This window comes from Meles meles, chromosome 3, assembly GCF_922984935.1.
Source record: "Meles meles chromosome 3, mMelMel3.1 paternal haplotype, whole genome shotgun sequence".
Classification (NCBI taxonomy): Eukaryota; Metazoa; Chordata; class Mammalia; order Carnivora; family Mustelidae; genus Meles; species Meles meles.
In genome coordinates, this window is record NC_060068.1 from 132645587 (window position 1) to 132669708 (window position 24122).

The window sequence follows — 24122 nt, forward strand, 5'->3', positions numbered from 1 at the left end:
CAGTCAAGCCAGAAATCAAGGTACCCTGCCACTCTTCTGCCCCCCCCCCCACTAACCCCTTCTGGTACTTTTCTTTGTCCTGTAAGCCTGAAGCCCTCTCACTTGTGGACTATAGCTGACAGGTGGTTGCAGAGGGGAAGGAAGAGCCAGGCAGGGCGCTCTCACAACCCAGGCTCAGGCTGTCTTTAACGTAAATGCTTTAGCTTCTGGTCTGTTTCCTGGAGCCAGGTCAGGGACAGAGGCCACACAACCCTTTATCTCTTTGTCCCTTTTCAAATCTTCTATACCTTCTTGCCACTTTCCTTCCCCAGGGGAAAAAAAAAGAAGAAGAAGAAGAAGAGGAAAACACCTCATTCATATGAGATCATAAAAATAGACAATTTCACCCTCTCTAGTCTACCGTCGCCACAGCAGTGAACCTGTTTGCTCCAAGCTAATAATAACTACAATGATAATAATAGCAGTAGGAAATGCCATTTGCTGTGCAACCATTAAACACTTCTCATATATTATTTTAGTTAGCTCTCACTATAACCTATAGAATATATTTTAGTTGTCCTATTTGATAGATGAATAAACTGAGGGTCAGACAATAAAGCAGTAGATTCAGGGCAGCACCACATGTAAGAGATAGTTCCAGGTTTCAAATCAGGCTCATCTGACTCCAAAGCTTTTAACCATTCTCTGGTACTGCCTCTACCTCAACACACCACTGGCAAAACAATGGGGCATTACAAGTATTCCTGAGGCAGCCACAGGGCCCTAGGTTCTCTTCCTTGGCACCATGGAAAGGGTATAGTTTCTAGAGCAAACTTTGTTACTGTGTACCTTGGCCAGGTCACTCCTAGTCTCAGTTTCCTTACCTGAATAATAGGAGTAGAATGGGAAATCCATCAGATCCCTTCTGTCCTGATTTGTTGTTGTTATTGTTTATTAAGATTTTCATCACCAGGGGCGCCTGGGTGGCTCAGCGGGTTAAAGCCTCTGCCTTCGGCTCAGGTCATGATCCCAGGGTCCTGGGATCGAGCCCCGCATCGGGCTCTCTGCTTGGCTGGGAGCCTGCTTCCTCCTCTCTCTCTCTCTGCCTGCCTCTCTGCCTACTTGTAATCTCTATCTGTCAAAAAAATAAATCTAAAAAAAAAAAAAGATTTTCATCACCATACACAAGGTCATCTGGATTTTCTCCTATGTTAACTTCTGAAAGTCTTACAGTTCTGTTTTGCATTTAGGTCTATGATAAATTTTGAGTTAATTTGGGGGAAAGGTATAAGGTCTGTGTCTAAATTCATTTGTTTGTCTGTGGACATCCAGTTTTAGCACTATTTGTTGAAAAGACTATCTTTCCTCCATTGTATTGTCTTTGGTCCTTTGCCAAAGATCAGTTGAGTGTGTGTGTGTGTCTGAGTTATCTCTTCTGTACCATTGATCTGTTTATCTGTTCTTTCACCAATACCACACCGCCTTGATTACTGCAGCTTGAAGTCCTGAAATCAGATAGTGAGAGTCCTCCAAATTTGTTCTCCTCTAATATTGTGTTGGCTATTCTGGATCTTTTGCCCCTTTATATCAACTTTAGAATCAGTGTGTCATCATCTGCAAATGACCTTGTTGGACAGCACTGATTTTAAGGATATTCTTTCCTGGGAGTTTGTGCCAGTAGCCAGAGCCCTGAGTCTTCAATCAGCTAGATTGAGTCCCTCTTTTCTGAACCTGGGAAAAGGATTCAGTCTTTAGAGTGTCCTATGTTTGCATATTGTGTAGCTGGGTCTGCCATAAAATGCAATCATGGGCATAAAATGGGTGTCCCAGTTGCGTGAAGGAGAGAGCGCTGTGCCTGCAGAGCAGGGAGTCAGCACTCACCATGATATTAACAATCATTGTCGTTGTCCTTGTCCTCATCATCGACATCATCATCATCATCATCATCATCAAAGGAGCTTGCATTTATTGAGTACTTACCAAATGCAAAGCCCTGAGCTCAGTCCCTTTCATGGGTCATGTCACCAAACCTTTCAACAAGCCTCGGAGGCAAGTGCACATATTACTATCAACTGAAAAAACAAAGGCTCCGCAAGGTTAAATAACTTGCCCAGGGTCACATGGGTAATAAGCTGTGATGCTGAACTTCAAACCTACTCTTAACCCCTCCACTACACTCATTCTCCCTGGTATTCCTCTCTCACCCTGGGGTAGGAATGTGGACTCTTCTATGTCAGCCATTCAAGCTTCTGGAAGGACAGCTGAGGTCAGCCCATCACTGGTTTGTGGCCATCCTGTTTTGAATAGATAGTCTCACAGACAACCAAACCTCCTGAGAAATCCTCTCTCCTCTAGTTTCTTGAAACTCTTTTTGTAAAACCCACACACTTGATGAATGGAGCCTTAAGCATCCTCTCCTTCCCCATTTCCCTCCTTTCACCTGCCTCCTCGTGGCATCCAGTTGGTTACAAACCTCTCTTGCTGTTTATTTCCCTCTTAATAAGCCCCATCTCCTCTCAGAAAGCCATTTAGCACGGCTCCACTTAATTTCTCTTCGAAGCAGAATCTGCCAGATGGAGTCTTCATCCCAAGCCATGTTGATTTGTCTTATTTTTAAACAGCAGTGAACACCCCATGAAACTAAAATAGCAGTCGGTTCCCAGGTGTGACTCTCTGAGCAAGGAGGTGATCAAGAGTGCCTGGAGTCATCCACCTGAGGCAGCTGTTCCGAATGACTTCCTCTGGTGGCACCCAGCCAGCTGCTGGCCACATCTGGGTGTCACTCAATGCAGGAGCATGCTGCTTTTCCACATCAGCTGGGCTCAGCCACTCATCACTTCCTCTGGCTGGACCCCATTTGGCTATGCATCCTTGTCTTTCCCACAAACATACACTCCTGACTATTGGGGACACAAAATGGACCAGAGGACCAAGAGACCAGCACAAAATGGCCAAGTGAAAGAATGAAATATCTCGTTTTTTTACCCTGATATTTTTATCTCCAAAATACCTGACTTTTTATCTCCAAAAATTCCTTTAAAATTTGACTCTGACTCTAGAACATAACTATATATGAGTTAATATAAATTAACTAATTAATAAATTAGCTAAATTGCTAAACCATATCCCTACACATGCACACGTACACACACACGCACATGCACACACATGTCGGGTTTTTTAAAACTAACATCCCAAAGTCATGTTGATTCTATAGCTTCATTATCCCAGACACACATAATAGATTGTGTGCTTCAAGGCATATGTGCCTCTGTTTCAGGTGTACACTCACAAAGATGGGCAATCCCTTTCATAAGGGAGGATATGCCTACAACAGGGACTAAGAATGTTTCTTTACTTCCACATGTCATCCTAAGAAAGGATTAACCTAAGGAAAGATAGAAGTGATAGTTACTAGTAAGGCAGTGACTTCCCTGGGATCTAAGGAATAATAGAAATCAGAGACTCGTCTGACTTACTGCATCTTGGGTGGCTCCCTGACCTCATTATACCCATCATCCCAGTGGGAATTGACAACATTCAATCCCAGCTCACAGAAGTGACTGCTTATAAAAATGTATATACCATAAGCTCATCTCCATAACTCTCCATCTTCCATCAGCTTAATAGCCCAGATCCCATAATAAGCAGTTGAGTTCATTATTAGAAGGTGGAAGAATGAGGGGTGGCTGTGTGGCTCTGTTGGTTACACATCTGCCTTTAGCTCAGGTCATGATCCCAGGGTCCTGGGACAGAGCTCTGCATCAGGCTCCCTGTTCAGTGGAGAGCCTTCTTCTCCCTCTTTCTTTGTTGCTCCCCTGCTTGTGCTCTCTCTCTCTCTCTCTCTCTCTCTCTGTCAAATAAATAAATAAAATCTTTTTATTAAAAAAAAAAGAAGGGGGAGGAATGAGATTCAGTGTTCATGGATGAGGGTATGCTGGCCTTGCCTCTGATATGCCTATGTATGCAGCAATCCCAAGTAGCATTTGCAAATCTTCTGAACCAGTGTGCTCTGGAAGTTTTGGCAATGAGGATATTGCTCAGAATCTAAGGCATTTTCACTAAACTCAATTTCAAATACCAGGCAGAACGCTGAGATTATAGGGATCAACTGATACCCACCATCCCCAAAGCCATTATCTGATAGGACACAGAAGTCAAAGCTGGGAGGTGGGGAAGAATGTGGACAGGTTGAGTAATAATCCTTTATTCCTTGGATGAATTTTGCTATAACATTTAGGAATTTTTTGTTTTGTTTTAAGTGCCCTCTCAAAAAGAAGAACAACAACAAAAGCAGTAGAGAAAGCTAGTCTTTCTTTGACCCTGTGAGGTTCCTTCTCCCACAGAGAGCATGGGTCATTCCAGTTCCTTTAAGCAGCCTTATACTCAAGCATTTATACTCTGAAGAAAAAAAAACAAATCCTTCCCGGAATCAGCAGAGAGACCATGAATTATTTGACAGTAATATTCACATTCCTGGTGGAGGAGCAGCCACCCCAAATATATCAAGAAACAAACGGATAAGAATATTTCTGAAATGTCACTGAGAAAAAAAATATGAGGGGTCCTGTCCCTATTCTTTACAGGAAAAATAAGTGGTAAAATAAGTGGATGGAATCAAAAAAGTGTTTAGAAACCTGTTAAATGTCTTTCCATGGAAAGAAGCACTATTACTATCACTAAAATGCCACAGGTGCACTGCCCCCCAAATCCTCAGAAGTGGTAACATTAGTCATTTGGATGATATTGCCCATGGACTTATTATACCAGTGGTTGCTTTGCTGTGCTTTCTGGAGCCATGGGAATGTCCACAGAATTCTGAGGGTCTTTAGCATGGCAAGTTGCTCCCCAGTACTACTGTCCCTGATTATCTTATAGATTCAGATCAGATCTTCCCTTGATTGGCCTTCCAGATGAAACCACACTCACTTCAGGGGATTAGGAGAGTCCTCTGCATAGATCTTTTGGGACAAGAACAATGGTGTCTTAGGAGGGCTTATTTGGGGTTCTCCAGAGGGCACCAAAGAAGAAAAGAAGACCTCAAACCCTTATCCACCTTAGGGACTTTTATGAAGTTAAAAAGGAAAAGCAAAATTCCAGTCACATCTCTTTCTCTGTGAAAGAGTAGTCTTATTGTGACCAGGGCACCCAGATTCCAACAGAAACATTAACATGCCAGAGGGACTCAGCACCAGTGGAGAAAAACAGCCAAGAAAAGCCTGCTTCCCTAGGCCTGACTGGGCTCAGAGGTACCCAGCTGAAAACCAACTGGGCTTGGTTGAAAAGACTGTGTGTACAATATTGGTTTGGTTCCAAATCCCATATTTAAAGAGGAACATTTCCAAATACAGCCCTAGACAAAACAGCCCACACTTTCAGGACAGGTCTTGAAACTGTCATACAAGAGTATGAGTATGAGTAATGAAGGGCACTTGGAAAGTTAAATTTGACTTGGCAAGTCCAAAAGGCTTCCAGAAATACCTGATAAATGCCTTAAAATATTTACAAAATGGTAGAAGATGGAATAGATTACCCAGGAGAGCAGAACTAGTTCAATATTTGGCTAAGTAGAAGGAGGACTTTCTAAGACGAGAGCTCCTTGAAATGGAATGTCTTGACTCAGGTAGTAGGGAGTCTTTTGCTGATGGTGCCAAAGCTGAGGCTGCCATACCACCAGAGAACTAAGGAAAGAGGGGAATACTTTTGAGAAGGTACGATCTCCAAGCATTGAAAACTATTGGGTTGGGTGTCAACTTGGATCTGGGCTTAGGTTTCAGATATTTTTATGAGACCTTGGGAAATTTTTCTTTGACCTATTCCTCATTTGTGAACTGGGTCCAATAATATTCATTTCAGTAAGCTATTATACAAACTTAAAAAAAGTATTAACTATCACTAGTACTTGGCACAGTAGATATGTTACATTTGTGACTATTGCTGCCACTCTTATACCTGAGCTTGATAAATGGGGTGGGAAGAGAAAGTTCATAATTTTCTGGGATTTCTTTAACTCTCTGTTTCTATGATTACCATGGGTCCCCCATCCTGTCAGAATTCTGGTGCTTTCTAATTCCCTGACTGCCCAAAGTTTTCCATTTCAGCATCGTTCCAGATCTTTCTACACAATGGTTTATATCCTCACTTTCCTACGGCCACTTTACTAATCAAAAACACTCTTTTCTGAACAAACTTTCCTTGCAACCCTGCTTCCTACAGTGATAACTGGCTATTCTGAAAAATGATGTATATCAAGAGTACTAAAGTAATATGACTATGTAATCACCTTCTCCTTTAATTTTTTTTCTTCAGCTAGGAAGCAAGGCTGAGCACAGTACTTAGTCTACAGCCGACAGTCAAACAAAACTCTAAAGGCTCAGGACTGATCTTCTATTAGTGGGATTCTATAGACCATACTTAGCTTTTCTAGAGAGTTATGATGGTGGTTATTTGGGGCAAGGTAGAACACCAAACAATCTTGCGACAGGCTGCTTGGGGGATATTTAGGCACAGGCCAGGCCTTCCTCCATTCACTTATTAATTCTCTAGAGAACATTAAAACTCACTGTTGTTCTTCCACCCAAGAAAAGAGCGGAGCTACGTGCAGAAATGCTGGAAGGATGTGCGTGTGGGAGACTTCATCCAAATGAAATGCAACGAGATCATCCCAGCAGACATACTCCTCCTCTTTTCCTCAGACCCCACTGGGATCTGCCACCTAGAAACTGCCAACCTTGATGGAGAGACAAACCTCAAACAAAGACGTGTTGTGAAGGGCTTCTCACAGCAGGTAAGGCTCTTCTAACATCTTCATAGATGAGGTCAAAGGGAAGAAGCAAGCCAAATTCTACTGGGAAATTGAACTTAGGCTGGTAGCTAGATGAGAGAGTAGGGGTTGCCTCCTTTTCCCAAACACTTAGCTATACTTAATCTTCCCAGCAAGTCTTTTGATTGATATTATCCCTTTATCACAGATGGGGAAATAGTCTTAGGAAAGTTGAATAACTTGCTGAAAGCCTCAGAATTCCTAAGTAGGGTCTCACTCTATTAATGAAATTGTGTTCTGTGCTCTAGAGTCTAATATCTCTTCAGTTACCCTTGGGACTAACTCACTTTTCTGTGCTTATGCAGTCCTTGCCCATCCTCCCCAGCTCCACTCCCTCAACCACTTCCTCTCTGAATCTTCTCCAGAACTACTTTGACTCCAATATAAGCTACAGGAAGGTATTGCTAACTATTTTTCCACTTGTGTACATCTTACCTTATCTCCTTGAGAAACAGGGAATGATGATCACCACTTTTAGTTAACACCCATATACTTACATGCATGGTACTGTAGACATCATAAGGAAGTTACAACTGTTTCGTGGTTAAGAGCCCAGGCTCTGGAGGCTGACAGAACTGAACTCAAAGTCCAACCCAACCATTTATTAATATTCTCACCTCAAACAAGTTACTCCTCTCTCACATCTTTATTCCCTCATCTGGGAAATGGGTAAAAAAATAGTCCTTCTTCATTAGGATGATTCTGAAGACTAAAGGACGTGTATAGGAATTATTTAGCATAAAGGTAGACACATAGTAAGAAACCCGTAAATAGCTAGCAGTAAATTTCAGTGGTGTTCAGAAGCAATATGTGTTGATAAATTGAAACTAGATGTGATATTCCAATTTTCAATTAAAATTCCTCTTGGAAGTGTTGGTTTTTAATCTAGAACCTTCTTCTACCTATGGAAAAGAAGAAAATTCTATCAGTTTCTTCATTCTGTCAGCCTTCAGCGGGAGAGAAATTAGATGAGTCAGGGATTTAGGGGAAAGAAGGCAAGTGCTTCATTCCTCAGAGATTCTCTTGAACTACAGTTCAGTTATCTAGATGGAAACTTCTTGAGAGAAGTTTCAGTGACAACTTGACAACTGTGACAACTTGTCATACCTCACTTTGCCTCTCTCCAAGCACCCGATGAGCAGTTCTTGAAAAATCTCTTCGGTGTGATTGATTCAGTCCTCAGAAACCTGTTCTCTGACCCCTACATAGTTCTTCCCTAGTTCTGCTCTGAGATTCAGAGGAGATAAAGAAAGTAAGGAACAAAATGTAAGGTTTGGTGCATAGTAGGCCCATAATAAATGGTCTGTTACAGCCACCTCAGCTGTGTTTACTACCCTGGGCATGGAAACCACCGTGACCACTTTGCTGTCATCTGCTTTTTCTTGCTATTTTGCGGTTCAGTCTTTCCATTGGTCTCCCTCTGTCTCTCTCAAACAAATAAATAAAATCTTTTAAATAAATAAATAATTAATTAATTAAAATTAAAAAATTAAAAAGTAGCCTCAGCCAGCTCCCTAATAAGGAGGAATTTGGGCTTTTCTTTGCTACCTTGCTTCTCCCTTATGTCAGCGTGAAAAGATCTCTGAACATAAGTAGAATTCTCTTCTAACTCTTTACTACAGCATTTCTCAAATGTGTTGGACAGACATTGATGAGAGTTGCAGGAAAAATATATGTTGCAAAATCATAAAGCAGAAGACAATAGTTTACAAATTTTCAAATATTTCACATAGTACTGCCCCACATCTCAGGTAATTTAAGAAAGTCAAGGAGGAGAAAGGACGGGGACTAGTATGTAGCATCTCTAGCCATTTCACCACAGAGAACTTTTGTTCCACAGAACATACTCTAGGACTACTGCAGGAGACGTAGGATCACAATTTAGGGATTTGGTCCAAATATCTTACAGGTGTTCAAGATGTACCATCATCACCACAGGAAGAAACTTTTAAAAATACATATGCATTCTTCTCCATTATCACTAAATTATGGCTCTCTAGGACTGAGTAGGGGTCAGACATGCATATTTTTTAAATGCTCTCCCATATGATCTTGCCATGAACCTACAACATACCAGCTTTTTTGAAGACCTGTATGACAAAGGGAAGGTGTCACCTCAAGCACTCACAAAAAAACACTTTTGATAATAAGAACAAAACTACCATCTCCATGCTTCTTAGATGTGCCTGTGCTTTTCCATACATTGTCTCTTTTAGTCCCTGCAACCACCCTATGAAGTGGATATTACTATCCTCATTTTACGGATGAAAACTGAGGAATAAAAGTAGAATATTTCACTATTATCTCAGAGAAGAGCACCGACAGATATGGTTTGTTGGGAAATTTGATATCTTAAAAAATAAATGATTTGATATCTAATAAAAAATAAGTAGTAAAAAATAAGTTTAAAAAAAGGCATTTCTTAGTTTTCCCTCTAACTCCTAATGACTATAAGACCTTCACCTTGCCAAAAGGCTTTCTACTAACAGAGAGTTATAGAAACTTCCCACCCCATCTGTACACCGACACCCATTTTTACCATCTTGCAGATGATGAGAGATTATTATATTTTGTAAATTCAGAGTCGATAAGCAAACTTTGTCCCAGCTCCCCTAGATCAGCATTTCTCAAGGCAGAGTGTGCCAAACGCTTATCTCAAGAGACAGTTCATAGAAAACAAGGTTCATGGTCAAATCTGATTGGAAAAACTGTGTCCTGTGGACCCCTCTTAGAGGGTCCAATGTACATCAACATAGCAAGGTCTCTGAGAAGATCTACAGTCAACAGATCTTTTAAACTTTCTTTAACCCTGAGTTTTCAGAACTATTTTTTTAGCGCAATAATTTTAGCTTGCCCATGAAAATTTGGGAGGAAAACTAACCTGGATTGTGGAGCATGCATGAACGCAGTAGCTGAACAGTAACAGAGAAGGACCTAGGCAATTCATTCTCCCCTATCCTATATAGGTTCAAATGAAATCATAAACATGAAAGAGCTTCTCAAAAGTATCTTTCTCCTGTGACAAGTCACATCATTCTCAAGGTTGCCAAAGAGTCGCTTTCAAATCCTTTTCTTAGAATCCTACTTGGACAAGGCCAACTTTTTTTCTACAATTTAGAATTTTATCATGCTGGGTGATCTTTTAATTCACAAAATTATTGACCTGTTCTTGAAATATTTATTCCGACATCCCATTGCTGAGGAAAGGGAAGGAATCCAAAATTAGGCTTATGCTAAGGTCTGCTAAGCAGGTTAGAAGACTTTATTAGAGAATTAAATTGTACCATTCTCTCTTTGATACATTCTGATACACAAAATCACTTCTTAAAAGGATTTCCAAGATGGGTAGGAGGCATTTAATACCTGAAAAGGAGTATGTGCCTTTATTTTGGTAAATAGAAAATACCAAAGCCAAAGAATCAGAAATGAATTCTTCCAATTAATATTTCAGATGAAACATATTCCTGGCTATCTATTATACAAATCACTGAATCCTAAGTCCCACTAAAACGTGTGTCAGATCATTTCCTAGTGGCCAACCAAGTGCTTACCATGGCGAGTATGATATGTGGGTGAGCCTCTTCATTGTCAAATGGGAGCTTGTTAAAAATGCAGAATTTCAGGCCCTGCCCTAAACTCAATCGAAATCTGCAGTTTAACAAGATCCCCCACGTGACTGCCGTGCACAGCAGAAAATTGAAAACTCTGGCTTAGGGCATAATTGACTGACATAATAATTGTGTTTATCTGTTTATTGCCCAAATTAAAGATTTTTAATTGACTTTCCCTTTTAACTAGCTTGCCTTCCACGAAGTTTAGTGATTTTAAACCATTTTCTCAGTTAGGGAGAACCACTGGAGCTCAGATCTTCTACAGTAAATATGTGCACTGACTTTAACATATTTAGGCAGCAGAGCACTTTGCTGAAAGACTTGAGGGAAGATAGGGAGTCCTTTATCACCCTCCCATTTCAATGATGTTACACCTAGAAAGAAGCAAAAGGTAGCTATCTCTCAACCCTGCCTTCCCTGAGAACCAGAGGAAAAATCCCCTTTCCTGGGGGATTTTGTAATAAGACCTGCCCCTGGTAGGCTGTTGCAAGTTTCCCTTAAGAATGATAGTCTTTCTACCTATTGACCACTGCTTAAATGTTGAGCGGAGATCATATTTTCTAGAATCTCTTCAATATAAAATCTACATCACAATATATAATGATAATAAGTAATATCAATAGATAAGTTGATTGATCATACACTGTGTGCCATGGGCAGGTCTCTTGAGTGTCTTATACCTATTATTTTTCTCCTTCCCATAAATAACCCTGCGAGGTAGGCACTTTGAATATCCCCATTTGACAAATGAGGCAAGAACAGTTAAGTAACCATCCTAGCAGTGAGCTGAGCTTGGATTTAAACTCAGGCAGAATTATTTTACTTTAACATTTTTTCTTTTTTTTTTTTTTAAGATTTTATTTATTTTTTTGGCAGACAGAGATCACAAGTAGGCAGAGGGGCAGGCAGAGAGAGAGGGGGAAGCAGGTTCCCTGCTGAGCAGAAAGCCCAATGCGGGGCTCGATGTAGGGCTCAATCCCAGGAGGCTGAGATCTTGACCTGAGCAGAAGGCAGAGGCTTAATCCACTGAGCCACCAAGGCACCCCTTACTTTAACATTTTATTATGGAAATTTTCAAGTACATTCAAATGTAGGGAGAATAGTATGATGAATTTTTAATGTGCCCATCACCCAATTTCAACAATCAACTCATAGCTAATTTTGTTTTATCTATAGCCTCACCCTCTTCACTCTGCAAATTATTTTGAAGTAAACTTCAGTGTTGCAGCATTTCACCTGTAGATACTTTAATTAATCTCTCTCTCAAGGATATGATTTTTAAAACATGCAATGATACCATTGTCACTCCTAAAATATTAGCATTGATTTCTTGATGTCAGCTTTGAAGTCAGTGTTCAATGTTTTCCAGTTTGTTTGAATAAGAATCCAAGTAAGTCTAAAGACCTAGATAAGTTTCTCTTTTACTCTAGGGGTTCCCTGTTCAGCTTTCTTTTTTTGTTTTTCTTGTATATTCAGTTTTTGCTGCTGAATAAATCAGGTTGTTGGTCCTGTAAAATCTCCTACAGTCTGGATTTTGCTGGTCACATTGACTCGCAGCTGTGTCATTTAAACATGTTTCCCTGTTCGTTATATTTCTATAAATTAGCAATTAGAGCTCATGCCTAAATCTGATTCAGGTTGGGTTTGTGTTTGGGAGTGTATATGTCACCGTTGCATGAATTGATTCCCTCCCATCTTGCAAAGGTGACCAGTGAGTTTGTCTTTCTTAGTATCAATATGCACTGATGGATTTAAAGAGATTTGATATGTGTCAAATCAGTGCAGTTGTTATCTTTATTGATTACCCCATTTTTAGCCGGCGAGACCTTCTCTGGGTTGGGTCCTGAGCTCTTTTTCATGATCCCTGTAGTCTTAATAGATCAAGTCCCTTTCAATGTAAAATAGGATTTAGAAATCACAATAAGACATGTCAGAGATATATACAGCTATTGGATTGATCATTATTTCTACGCCATTTAAATGGACACAACAGGGACTTTTTAAAGATTAATCAATATTTATGCTGATACTTGAAATTCAAGACTAGAGGTCTTTACACAACCTCATCAATATGAAATATGTAAACCCTTCTCTCACATTAGGCAAAGTCCTTAGCCACTGTACTACACAGCCTATTTTACTACACAGTCCCCTTGGATATTTGACACTCACAACAATCCTTGGAAGTAGAAAAGGAAGGGATTAGTAACATTTTCAAGATGAGGAAACAATTGCAGAACAATTAAATCTTATCAGGAATTACCCCACGAATGTAGTGTTACACCAAAATTGGAACTCCGTTCAGATGTACATGATTATTTTTCCCATTGCTGAAGTGATTCTTAGATACTTTTATGTGTATATTTTATTTCTCAAGTAAATACGAAATTCACAGATATGAAAATACTGCAACTATACAAGTTTTGGTTGTAATTATTTGCAATAATAATAATTAGACCATGAAGGAAATAACCGTACAAAAAAACTTACTTTTATTTTTGATAGCCCTCTGACCTCTTTTTGGCCAGAGTTGTTCTAGGGCATGAGCACCACACACACACACACACACACACAAAACACAAACATGGAGATCCCCTCCCCTTCCCAGTGTTTAGCAGTATTTGGAAACTTCTATTAAAAATCTTTTTCGGGACGCCTGGGTGGCTCAGTTGGTTAAGCGGCTGCCTTCGGCTCAGATCACGATCCCAGCGTCCTGGGATCGAGTCCCACATCGGGCTCCGTGCTCAGCGGGGAGCCTGCTTCTCTCTGTCTCTGCCTGCCTCTCTATCTGCCTGTGCTCACTCTCGCTCTCTCTCTCTCTGACAAAATAAATTTTAAAAAAAAGTCTTCTTCTATTTTTGTCCCTTCAGGGCCTTATGAGGAAGCGCTGCTACCGTTATGTGAAAGACATAATCATGCAAAGTGTTAATAGATGATAGCTTAAACTTTTCCTCCTCCCCACTATCTCCATATACAGTGAGAACATATTTACCTTTGGAGAGTAGCCTTCACAGCCATAACCACCAGGGATAATTGGGAATATTTCAGGCCAGTGTGGGAACTATTTGACGTCTCAAAGGAGAACCATACCAATCTAGTGTAAGGATTAGGCAAGACTTCATTGCATGTGACTGAAATCTGATTCATAGTAGCCTTGACAGAAAGAGAATTTACTGAAAGAAAATAAGGTGAATTGGGCCTTAGGGTAGTGTCAACTAGAAATTTAGAATCCATCAATGCAACCCTCATTTCTTGTCTGGGTTTCTCTCCATGTCTGGCTTTCATCTCTCACAAATAGACCTAACGCTCACAGCTTCACCTCCAGAGAAGGACTGGAAACTTTCCTGATGTCTGAATTGAAAGGTATCAAAGACAGGGACTGGTTGGCCTGGCTGGTACTGCGCACCCATCCTTAGACCAACCAGGTAACTCTGGCTAGAGGGGAAGGATTCTGAGAGTGGCATCCTCTGCTTGGACTTGATGGTTGAGCTTAGACTATGGAGCAGGAGGGTTCTGAGCAGCTCACCAATAAATGTCCATTAAATACGTATTATGAATCAGGGCTATATGTATCTAACTTATCTATCTGCCCTATCTCTGCCTACACAGCATCCTCTGTAATGTACCCAGAGTAAATCGTTCCTTCCTCTGTGCTCCCATGGACCACCTTTGTCACTCTTAACCATTGTGCCTACCTCACCGTAGTTCATTCAATGAATTCACTTTTCCAACCAGTATCCAGTGAGGTCCTTTTATTGCCAGATACCATGCCAGATCATTTTGTTGTTGTTTATTGTGGTGACGCACTATGATCATATCTTTTGAGAGCAACTGAATAAAAAGTTTCTCAAATTGGAATTCATACTCTCTTCTCTGTGACTTCTTTTGCCAGAAACACAAGGTACAAAACATTGGCTCTCATGTCATTTTCTTTTGTCTCAGTTATCCATAGCCAGAAAAAGGTATACAGAAAAGGTCTGTCTGTGCAATGGCCTGTGAAGGCACCACGGTCCATCTGGTGGGCATATTTCAGGCATCATGCAGTCCCTCATTCATTCACCAAATATCGATGGATTAGGTCCTCTGTGTCAGGTGCTATAGTGTGCACTAGGGGTTCAGGTTTAAACAGGAGAGATACAGGCTGTGACTATATACTCTAACAGAGAATCACAAAGACAATGATTAACAAACAATCCCACAAATAATTAGTAATTGGTTCCTTCTAAGAATGACAGAAGAAGTCATTCTTTTTCCAGTATTCACTTGGCATGTCAAACCCCTGCCTTAGAGGTTAGAAAATGTCATAGCACAATTTCAAGGTTAAATTTAGTCTTAGCCCTGAATAAGAATCAGAGTATCTGTCCACTTGAATAAAGTCCACACAAGACTGTAAGGAATCCTTAGATAGAATCTCCCATCCACAGCCCTGCAGCCCAATCTGTGTGCTTTAGCGGGAATCTCTTGGGCAGGCAGGGAGACCCAGGGTGGTTCCATAATACAGACCATCTCCTCGCCCAGAGTCATAAAGGAAAGTAACTGCCAGTCACTCTGTTGCCAGTTATCTTGAAAAGAACTCTGACTCGACCGACCGGGAGCAGGAAGGTTATCGAATGCTGGTAACTGTCATTAGTTTTCAGATGGAATTCTCAGAAATCAGAGGGCTGTCTAATTTGTATGCTGGGAAGGAAACCTTGGTCACCTGGCTTAGCTGCTAGGGCATGAAGAACATTTGATTCTAGCATTATCCAAACTAATAAGCTTTAAAAAAAAAAAAAAAAAAAAGCAAAATTTTAAAATAGTATCCTCCTAAAGTTGCCTGCAGTGTACCTCCTGGGTAGCCACCTGGGGGGTGTGGTCTGTGTATCCTGAAACCTTGCTCCACCTACAGGAACTCTCCACGAATGAGCGAGTTCTGCTTTGTCATCCTCTCCCTAGTATGGGCTGGTTTTTCTAGTCATCTAGCCTGAGGGTCATGTAGAAACAGAGTGAGAGCTGCACAGAAGTTTGGCAATCCCTGGTTCAATACTTCTTTTTCACAGGCTCAAAGTGAAAACTCAATAAATAAGTACATTCTGTGTTTAAGGAGGTTAGCTGATTTCTTTAGCTGATTTCCAATTAACAGAATCTTTCTTGAATATCTCCTCATAGCTATGGAGAGGTTTCAAGGTGATGTAAAATGTACTTCTCTCCTCTAAGAACTTAAGACTATGGGTACCTATTTTTTTTAATTTAGAGACCCTTTGTGACTATCAAAAATTTTTGATAACCTTGCCCTGCCTAAGCCCTCTGACCTAAAAGCAATTGTCTTTTCAGTGTCCATTACTTAAGAAAATAAAACAAAAAGGTACTATGAATTTGGATTTGTAATTTACTGATCTCAAGAATTCCTAAAGAAGTCAGAAAACTTGGGCATCTGAGTGGCTCAGTTGGTTGAAGCCTCTGCCTTTGGCTCAGGTCATGATCCCAGGGTCATGGGATCATCGAGCCCGCATCCGGCTCTCTGCTCAGCAGGGAACCTGCTTCCTCCTCTCTCTCTCTGCCTCTCTGCCTACTTGTGATCTCTGTCTGTCAAATAAATAAATAAAATTTTTTTAAAAAAAGAAAGAAATCAGAAAATTGGGGTGCCTGGGTGGCTCAGTCGGTTAAGCATTTACCTTCAGCTCGGGTCATGATATTAGGGTCCTGGGAGCAAGCCCTGCATGAGGCTCCTTGCTCAGTAGGAGTCTGCTTCTCCCTCTTCCTCTGCCCCTCCCCCTTTTTGTGCTCTCTCTCTCTTTCTCAAATAAACAAAATCTTTTTTTTTTTTAAAGAAAGAAATTAGAAAACCATGTATGAGACTTATGTTTCTTCTGTCTCTGGACAACATCCTGCTGCATTTTGGGATTTATAGACAAGCTGCAATGTGTAATCTACCAGCTGGCTTATAGAAATAGCTTGGTATTTAGCAATTAGAAGCATAAGATATTACAAGTTCCAAGTGAATGACATGGATATTAAAATTGTCCCAAGCAAGGCAGATTGCTACAGTCTGTGGTGGACACATGGGTCCTATTGGGCCTGGCAATAAAAGTTTAAGAGAGTTATCAATATGGAAAACCTACAAAGAAAGCATGATAAAGGAAAGACCAAGAGGGTTTTTCCTTTGGGCAGACAGCATTAAATGCTAATGCCAAGCAAAGAACATGTATAACCTTTAGAATCAGACAAACTTGGGTGCTCATGAGCTGTGTACTCTTAGACAAGCTACTTAATACAAGCAACACTCAATTTTCTCTCCAATAAAATGGGGTGAACTTGTCCTTGGCACTTCACAGGAGAGCTGGGAAGAGTGAATAAAATCAGGTCAATAAGGGACAGCATTCTGTGAACTGCAATTTTACCAAATAAATAAAAATCGTTATTTTTTTGAAAGGCCAAGATATATCCATGGGACTGAATAGGCCACTGTTTTGATTAGACTTCTTTATTTGCAGGAAACGGAAATGATTCCGGCTCACTTAAGCAAAATAGTATCCTTGCAAAAATGCAGGGGCAGGTAGGGTGGAGGGGAAGAAGTGTACCATGTGGCTCACAGAATCAAAGGAAAGCTGAAAACCCAGGTTCAGAAACAAGAACCAGGAGCCTCAGTGCAATGGCCAATATTGGGAGCAACAACTACTTAATGATCTCCATTGTTTTTTCTTCTTTGAGTCATTCCCCTCAAGTCAAAGTCCCACAGTGGGAGAGTCTAAGGGGCAGGGCATCTTGACATTGAGTCCCATCAAGATTACAAACCACGGAGGAGAGGTGGTTTCCCAGAAGGAAGTGAAAGGACTATTCATGAAAAGGGAGTAGACTGGAAGGCGGGTAGCCGGAAAACAACTGCCCACTTCAAACAATTTGGAAATATCATTCATACATATGTAATCATATTTATGAATCAACATAAATTCATTTATGAAGAATAGAGGAAAATAGGCCTAGAAAAGTAAAAATTGAGACTAGTGCAGGGGAAATGGCCCATTCTTGTTACTGGAACATATTTCAGCCTCTTTGTTAAAACTCGGCCTTCCTGATGGGCCTCGGAGGATGCGGCTTGTTGATTCTGGGTCATAAGTCAGTGAGGATACCTTAACCCCGAGAGTCATTGCACACACACTTGGCCCACTTTCCTCTGCTTTCCCAGATATGGCCATTGACGCACCTGGGCTAAACTGGGAACTTTGAGTTGTTTTATGACTGCAATAATTGATGTGTGTCAAAAACCTCTCCGCTCTTTCTGATTCTCTCTCACTTCCCCCCGTCGCTCATATATTAAGGGAATTCAATTAAATTTTTGAATATACTAATGAATGAGTGAGTGAATGAATGAATGAATGGATGGATGGATGAATTGGAGACCAGTTTGGCCCATGTTGAACGTTGGGATCTAGTTCTTTAACTACTTTTTTTTTTTTTAAAGTTGAGCCAAAGAATTTCCTTACAAGAAGCAGCCTTATTCCCACGAATCAAAGTTAATTAATTGCTTTGGGCAGTCTTTACAGAGAGGTCTTCCTTCATCTCCTCATCCATCACCTTTCAATATATACATTCCTCACACCACCCTCTCCAGGACTAACCTTCTCTCAACAAATCTTGATGGTATCCTGTTGCCTCAAGTTATTTTGGGAGATGCCCCAGAGGAGGCTGGCAGTAGAGGAAGTGTTAATGGAGGCAAAAGTAGTATGGTGTGGAAGCACGTAAAAAGGACAAATTCTCACTGGTTGAGGTGAAACAGTCTGTGGGGTTTTGGATGCGCTTGATAGAGGAGGTGGCAAAAAAAAAAAAAAAAACCTTCTTAAATGCGAATATATATATATATATAAATTTTTTTGAGGAAGTATATATATATATATCCTTAAAAGAGTGTCCCAATCTAGGTAGTATCTTAACCTCTACCCTTCAAAGGTACCATGCTTTAAAATGCAAATACACTTGAAAAACACAACACATTGCATTTCTTATTAGTTGTGGTATATTCTAAATATTTTCTACTAGATTTTAGACAATGAATTCATTTCTTTTTATTATCAGTCCCCTTTTATTTTTAACCTTGGCATGGTACATATATTGTAAGGAAACCTCCACCATGCTTATACAATAGTTTCTATAGTATATATAGGATAGAGTGATATATACAGATTTCTCATCATTCAATCATTAGGAACTCCCCATCATAAAATCTAACTTTTTTTTCCAATTGAAGAGAAAAGAAAAGAGGAAAAACATCCTATCATGTCCTCTCCTGATGGACAGATAGGATAGAGTGTGTTCTCAATCTTGGCAACTTTACATCTCCTTAGCCTGGAATTGGTTCTAGAGCAATTCTCAGTTCTACTCCCAGGAAATGTCTGTAAACATTTTTGGTCATCTTATCTGGCAGAACGAGAGTGTACTACTGGTATGAGGTTGGTAAAGGCCAGGAATGCTGCTAAAATCAAATAATTAACCAGCCCCAAAAGTCAGTAGTGCCAAAGTTGAGATACCCTGGTCTAGAAATGCCTTGACTGCCTACCAACTAGATGTTTATGTAGATACTAGAAAAAAGGATGAGACTAAGCCAATGACTCTAAGAAACAACGTTCATAAAATGTAAAAGTCTTTTAGAAACAATCAAATAAAAGCATTTAATGGAGGCAAATCAAAGGTCAGCCTGACAATATGATGTAGTTTAGATTTTTCATGCTTCTTCTTTGACTCCTATTAAGAAGGGTGAGGTGATCATGATGATTATAATAATGATGATTTCCAGGCATTAGGGCTTGTTTATTTTTTTACTATGATATAATTGACTTATAACATTATATTAGCATTAGGTATATAATAATGTTTTGATATTTGTATATATTGTGAAATCACAATAAGTCTAGTTAACATCCATCACCTCACAGTTATAATTTTTTTTCTCGTGATGAGAACTTTTAAAATCTCTCTTAACAAGTTTCAAATATACAGTGCAATATTATTAACTATAGTCACCTTGCTGTACATTGTACTGCATGACTGACTTATTTTTTAACTAGAAGCTTATACATTTTGAACCTCTTTACCCACCCCCACCTCTGGCAACCACCAAGCCATTCTCTATATCCATGAGCTCAGTTTTTTGGGTTTGTTTTTTAATTCCACATTTATGAATTTATTATATCAGGTATTTCAATTATAAAAAATGGAGAAGAAACACAGGAAAGGAAATAGAGCCAAGGGGAGATCTTTTTAATTTTTTAAATTATTTTAATTCAATTAATTCACATACAATGTATTATTGGTTTCAGAGGTACAGGTCTGTGACTCACCAGTTTTATATAATATCCAGTGCTCATTACATCACATGCTCTCCTTAATGTCCGTCCCTCAATTACCTCATTCGTCCACCCCCCTCCCAAAGGGAGATCTTAAACACTAATCTTTCCTTTGTGCATCAAAATAACACCATCTTTAAAAGAGCAAAGTGTATGGCATCAGAAGTCCCATAGTTAAAGCTTGCCTTCTCACCTTGCTAGCTGTAGGTCTTTGGGGAAATTACTGGGTCTCCTTAACCTTAGTTCCTTTACTTGTAAAATAGAGATAATAATGGTCTCTGCCTGGGGAACCTGGGTGGCTCAGTCAGGTAAGCCTCTGCCTTCCATTAAGGTCATGATCTCAGGGTCCTAGGATGGAGCTCTGCATTGGGCTCCCTGCTCAGTGGGGAACCTGCTTCTCCCTCTCCCTCTGCCACTCCCCCTGCTTGTGCTCTCTTGCCCTCTGTGAAATAAATAAATAAAATCTTTAAAAAAATAATAACAATAATAGTCCCTGTCTGATAGAGTTATTACGTGATCTAAAGGCAATAGCCTTTAAATAATAAAATGTTTAGTTGGTTCTTAGCACATAACAAGCACTCATAAGTGCTAAAGCAATAATAATAAAAACAGGACAGAGAGGATTAAATGTATTGATGATGGTCACGATGATGACCACAGAGACAACAGTGATAATAATTGGCTTTGGATTCCAGTGATGTGAACCACAGTCACAGCGGTTACTTACCAACCCTAAGACAATCGCTTTACTTCAGTCTCTATTTGCACATCTGTCAAAGTCTCCTACAGTCACTGTGAGAACTTAATGACACGTGCCTGGCGTATAATAAGTGTTTGAGGGAGGAGGGTCTGGCCTGAAGGTCGGCAGAGACACACACACACTCCTCTCCGGGAAGGGACTATCTTTTCCTGGACCCTGATGGCTTCCCAGGCCATTTTGCTTATTAGCAGGACTTTCTTCAATAACGATTTGAGTCAGAAAGAAATGTTGGGTAGGTGGGTTTCATCCACAAGTTATGAAAATCTGTGCTGTAATGAATCAGAAGGGAATCAGAAATTCCTGAATGAGTCTAACATAAGGACCTTGTAGGGTTTGGCAGGCCCCTCCATGCCCTCCTGTCCTTGGACTCTCCTAGCAGCTCCCTGGAGTGACTACAGCAAGTCCTTCAAAGCAAGCAATCCCCAGAGCTTATCTTTGAAGATGGCAAGACCTCCATGCCCCTCTTCACAGCCCATTTTGGGGAGGGAAGTAAGGAGCCCAGGGGACAGGTAGCTAGAAACGGTCACCTCCTCAGAAAAAGAGGGAGATGGACAGAGCATCCAAGGCCAGTGCACAGAAGAAAACCAGAACAAGGGACACTTGAGGAAAAAGGTCCCTGGGAAGCCCCAGCGCAGGGACAAGGGAGGTCAACCTCACATTGCCGGCATCTGCAGGGTAGGTAGGATTCAGCAGACACCCAGGACTCACTGCAGCAGGATCATTAGCTCTGAGACCCACGGCCACTCATACCTGAAATGAGTTTGGATTTAGAAAGCCAGCAATGAGCTGAGTGGTATGGATCGGAGTGAAGCACACGGCTTAATCAGGGGCCTGAAAGCAGCTGACAAATTACAGTGTGATTTGTCATCATCTCAGGACTCGGCAAGTGTTTGTCCCTGAAAGAATCGATACCTGGAGAGAAAAGGGCCATATTTTTAGAAACTCCTGGATGGGTAATTTATTTCAAGTGAGTGGAGAGTTTATTTATGTTGGCGCCCCCACAGATCCAATGGACAGTATATTTATACGAAGCCAGAAAATGCTATCATTTCTTCTAATCAATTTGCCCCTTTGAACAGCTGTACCTTGAAACATTCAGCAATAAATTCAGTCCCCATGCTAAAAGCTCTACCCAAGAAACTATTTCTCACCCCACCTTTAGCATTCCTTCTTCTACTGTGTGGCACGTTACATCTGCTAAAACTTTCCATGTGGATTCTGTCTGCTGGGGAGCAAATGAGACGGACAGGGAAGGTGGAGTTAGCCCCATTCCACAGATGGGAGACTGAGGCTCAAGAGGTAAAAGGAGTATTAGCCCATGCAGGTAGAAATCAAGATCTCCCCTCCTCCCATTGTGTCCCTCCCCCACTGGATTGTAAAATTTTATATACCTAGATAACCTAATGAAAGAGAAATCATGGAGAAAAAGGCAAGCGTTTGTCTAAGTACTTTGCTATGGGAATGTTCACTGGGGGGCAGCATGTTGTGCAAGTAAAGGACAGGGGTCCTCCGTTCAGACTTGGATTCAAATTCCAGTCCTAGGACAGCCATGGGCAGCCTGTCTCCCCTTCTGAGCCATGGTTTTTCCATTCCTAAAGAGGAGATAATTGGTATTTCTACTTCACAGAATAATTGTAAGCTTAAAAATAAATAATATATGCAAAGTTCTCATCATAACATCTGACAGAAACAAATACAGTAAATGCTGTTTATTGTGTTTTATTAGCTACAATTTCCACAGCATGTTCCTAATAGAAAAACAAATTGAGACAATATAAATGTGCCATAGTGAAATGGTGAAATGAATATGGTGGCATTCATACAACAGGTTTCTATGCAGGTGTAGTAAAGTTGTGCAAAAAATTTAAGATGTAAAAATTTCCAATTTCGTGAACACCATCTCATTTTTTGAAATGTTATAAATGTATGTATACCCATACATAGATGTATGCGTTGGTATATTTTTTAAATTATATTTTTTCAAATGCTACAAGTAATTATAAACTCAAGAATATTAATTATGGTTACTTCTGGGTGGTGCAATTTATAATCTCTTTTTGATTGTGTCTGTGCTGCCCAATGTGGTCACCACTTGCCACAGGTAGCCATTTAATTAAAGTGAAATAAAATCTAAAAGTCAGTTTCTCGGTCATACGTCCACATTTCAATAGCCCCATGGGATGAGGGGCTTCCATACGGGACACACAGACTCAGAACACTTCCATCATTGCTGCAGGTTCTGCTGGATGGTGCTGGTCTGGAAACTCAAACCCACGCCTACTAGAGAATTGTGGGATGGGCAGGGCCCTCCCTCTGCTGTGCTTCTAACTTGCCAGCATTTTCAGTGCATCTGCTTCCTCCTTCTTACTGAGGATTTCAGTTTTCTTCCAACATTCTACAACTATCACGGTGTGACAAAACAGGGATTGCCTTAGCTGTGATGGTTTTAACAGTGCTAAGCTCTCCTAGTAAAACTAGATCCCTCTGATGTAATGCCCTCCTGCTGTTCTCTCCCTCGCAGGAAGGACAGTTTGAACCCGAATATTTCTGCAACACCATCGTGTGTGAGAAGCCCAACAACCACCTCAACAAATTTAAGGGTTATATGTAAGTCTCTAATGTCCCTGTGCTGCTGGTAACTGTTTCCCCTCCAGCTAGAACACCACATCCTTTCTTGAAATGGCTGAAGAGATTGAGGATGTGTCTTTCTTTTTACCATAAAGAAACGCTAAAGGAAACTAACAACGTTGGGAAACTTTTCCTTTTTTTTTTTTGGCCAGAGTTGCATTTAATTATCTTGCTGGGTTAAATTTACTAATTTTTTTTAAACTTCTGGTGATGAAATAACATCAAAATCATGACCGCACTCTGATTCAGGAAAGGCAAGATTTCATTGAGGTCAGTGTTCTCACAGAGCTTGCATTGCATTGCAGGTAAGAACGGGGACTTCTGTGTTTGACAGACCTGAGTTTGAAATCAGGTTTTATCACTTACAAGCTGTGTGGCTTTGAGTAAATTCATTAACCTCTCTGGGCCTTGGTTGTCTTATCTGTAAAATACAGATTATAAGGTCTACATCATGGGACTTGTGCTTTCTATGAATTAAGTGGTTTATTGCACGCAGAACCCACAGCACAGCAACTGGCACAGAGTGAAAGTTGATGGCGGCTGCGCTCTTGTCATCAGTGTTATTCTTACGCCTCAACTTTAGTTTGGCCTGAGAATTTGACAGTAATTCTGCACCCACATCAGACTACTGGTCTTAATACAAGGATAGACCACAAAAGAGCAATGGAAACGATGAGAATATGAGCCCTCACACAGTGTTTTCACAGTTTCTAGAGTACTTACAGGGAGCATCATCTCTTTCACTCTGTCCAACCACCCAGGGAAGTGATGATTATGATCCTCCTGTTCCAGATAGGGATAATCTAAGACTTTCCAGATACACCCAAAGGCGCACAACAGGTACCAGACAATGCCAGGACTTGAATCCCAGTCTTTCCACTCGAGCCCCAGTTTGTTTTGCATTGTTGTGCAGAACGAGGCTCAGCTTGGTAAGGTGACTTCTTGACCAATCAGGTCTGGAATGAGGCTTAAGTAGTCTTCTTGGAAGGCAGATGTCTATG

At 40.6% G+C, this 24122-nt stretch overlaps 1 protein-coding gene across 4 annotated transcripts in view; it reads left to right on the top strand.

The window, feature by feature from the left end:
* Window positions 1–24122, top strand: part of ATP10B (ATPase phospholipid transporting 10B (putative)) — a 100306-nt gene that overhangs the window by 11639 nt on the left and 64545 nt on the right. For all 4 annotated transcript variants that reach the window (XM_045999267.1, XM_045999269.1, XM_045999268.1 and 1 more), the window contains 2 exons: window positions 6562–6766; window positions 23015–23100. In XM_045999267.1, the coding sequence (XP_045855223.1) occupies window positions 6562–6766; window positions 23015–23100 (291 nt within the window). The remainder of the gene's footprint in view (window positions 1–6561; window positions 6767–23014; window positions 23101–24122) is intronic.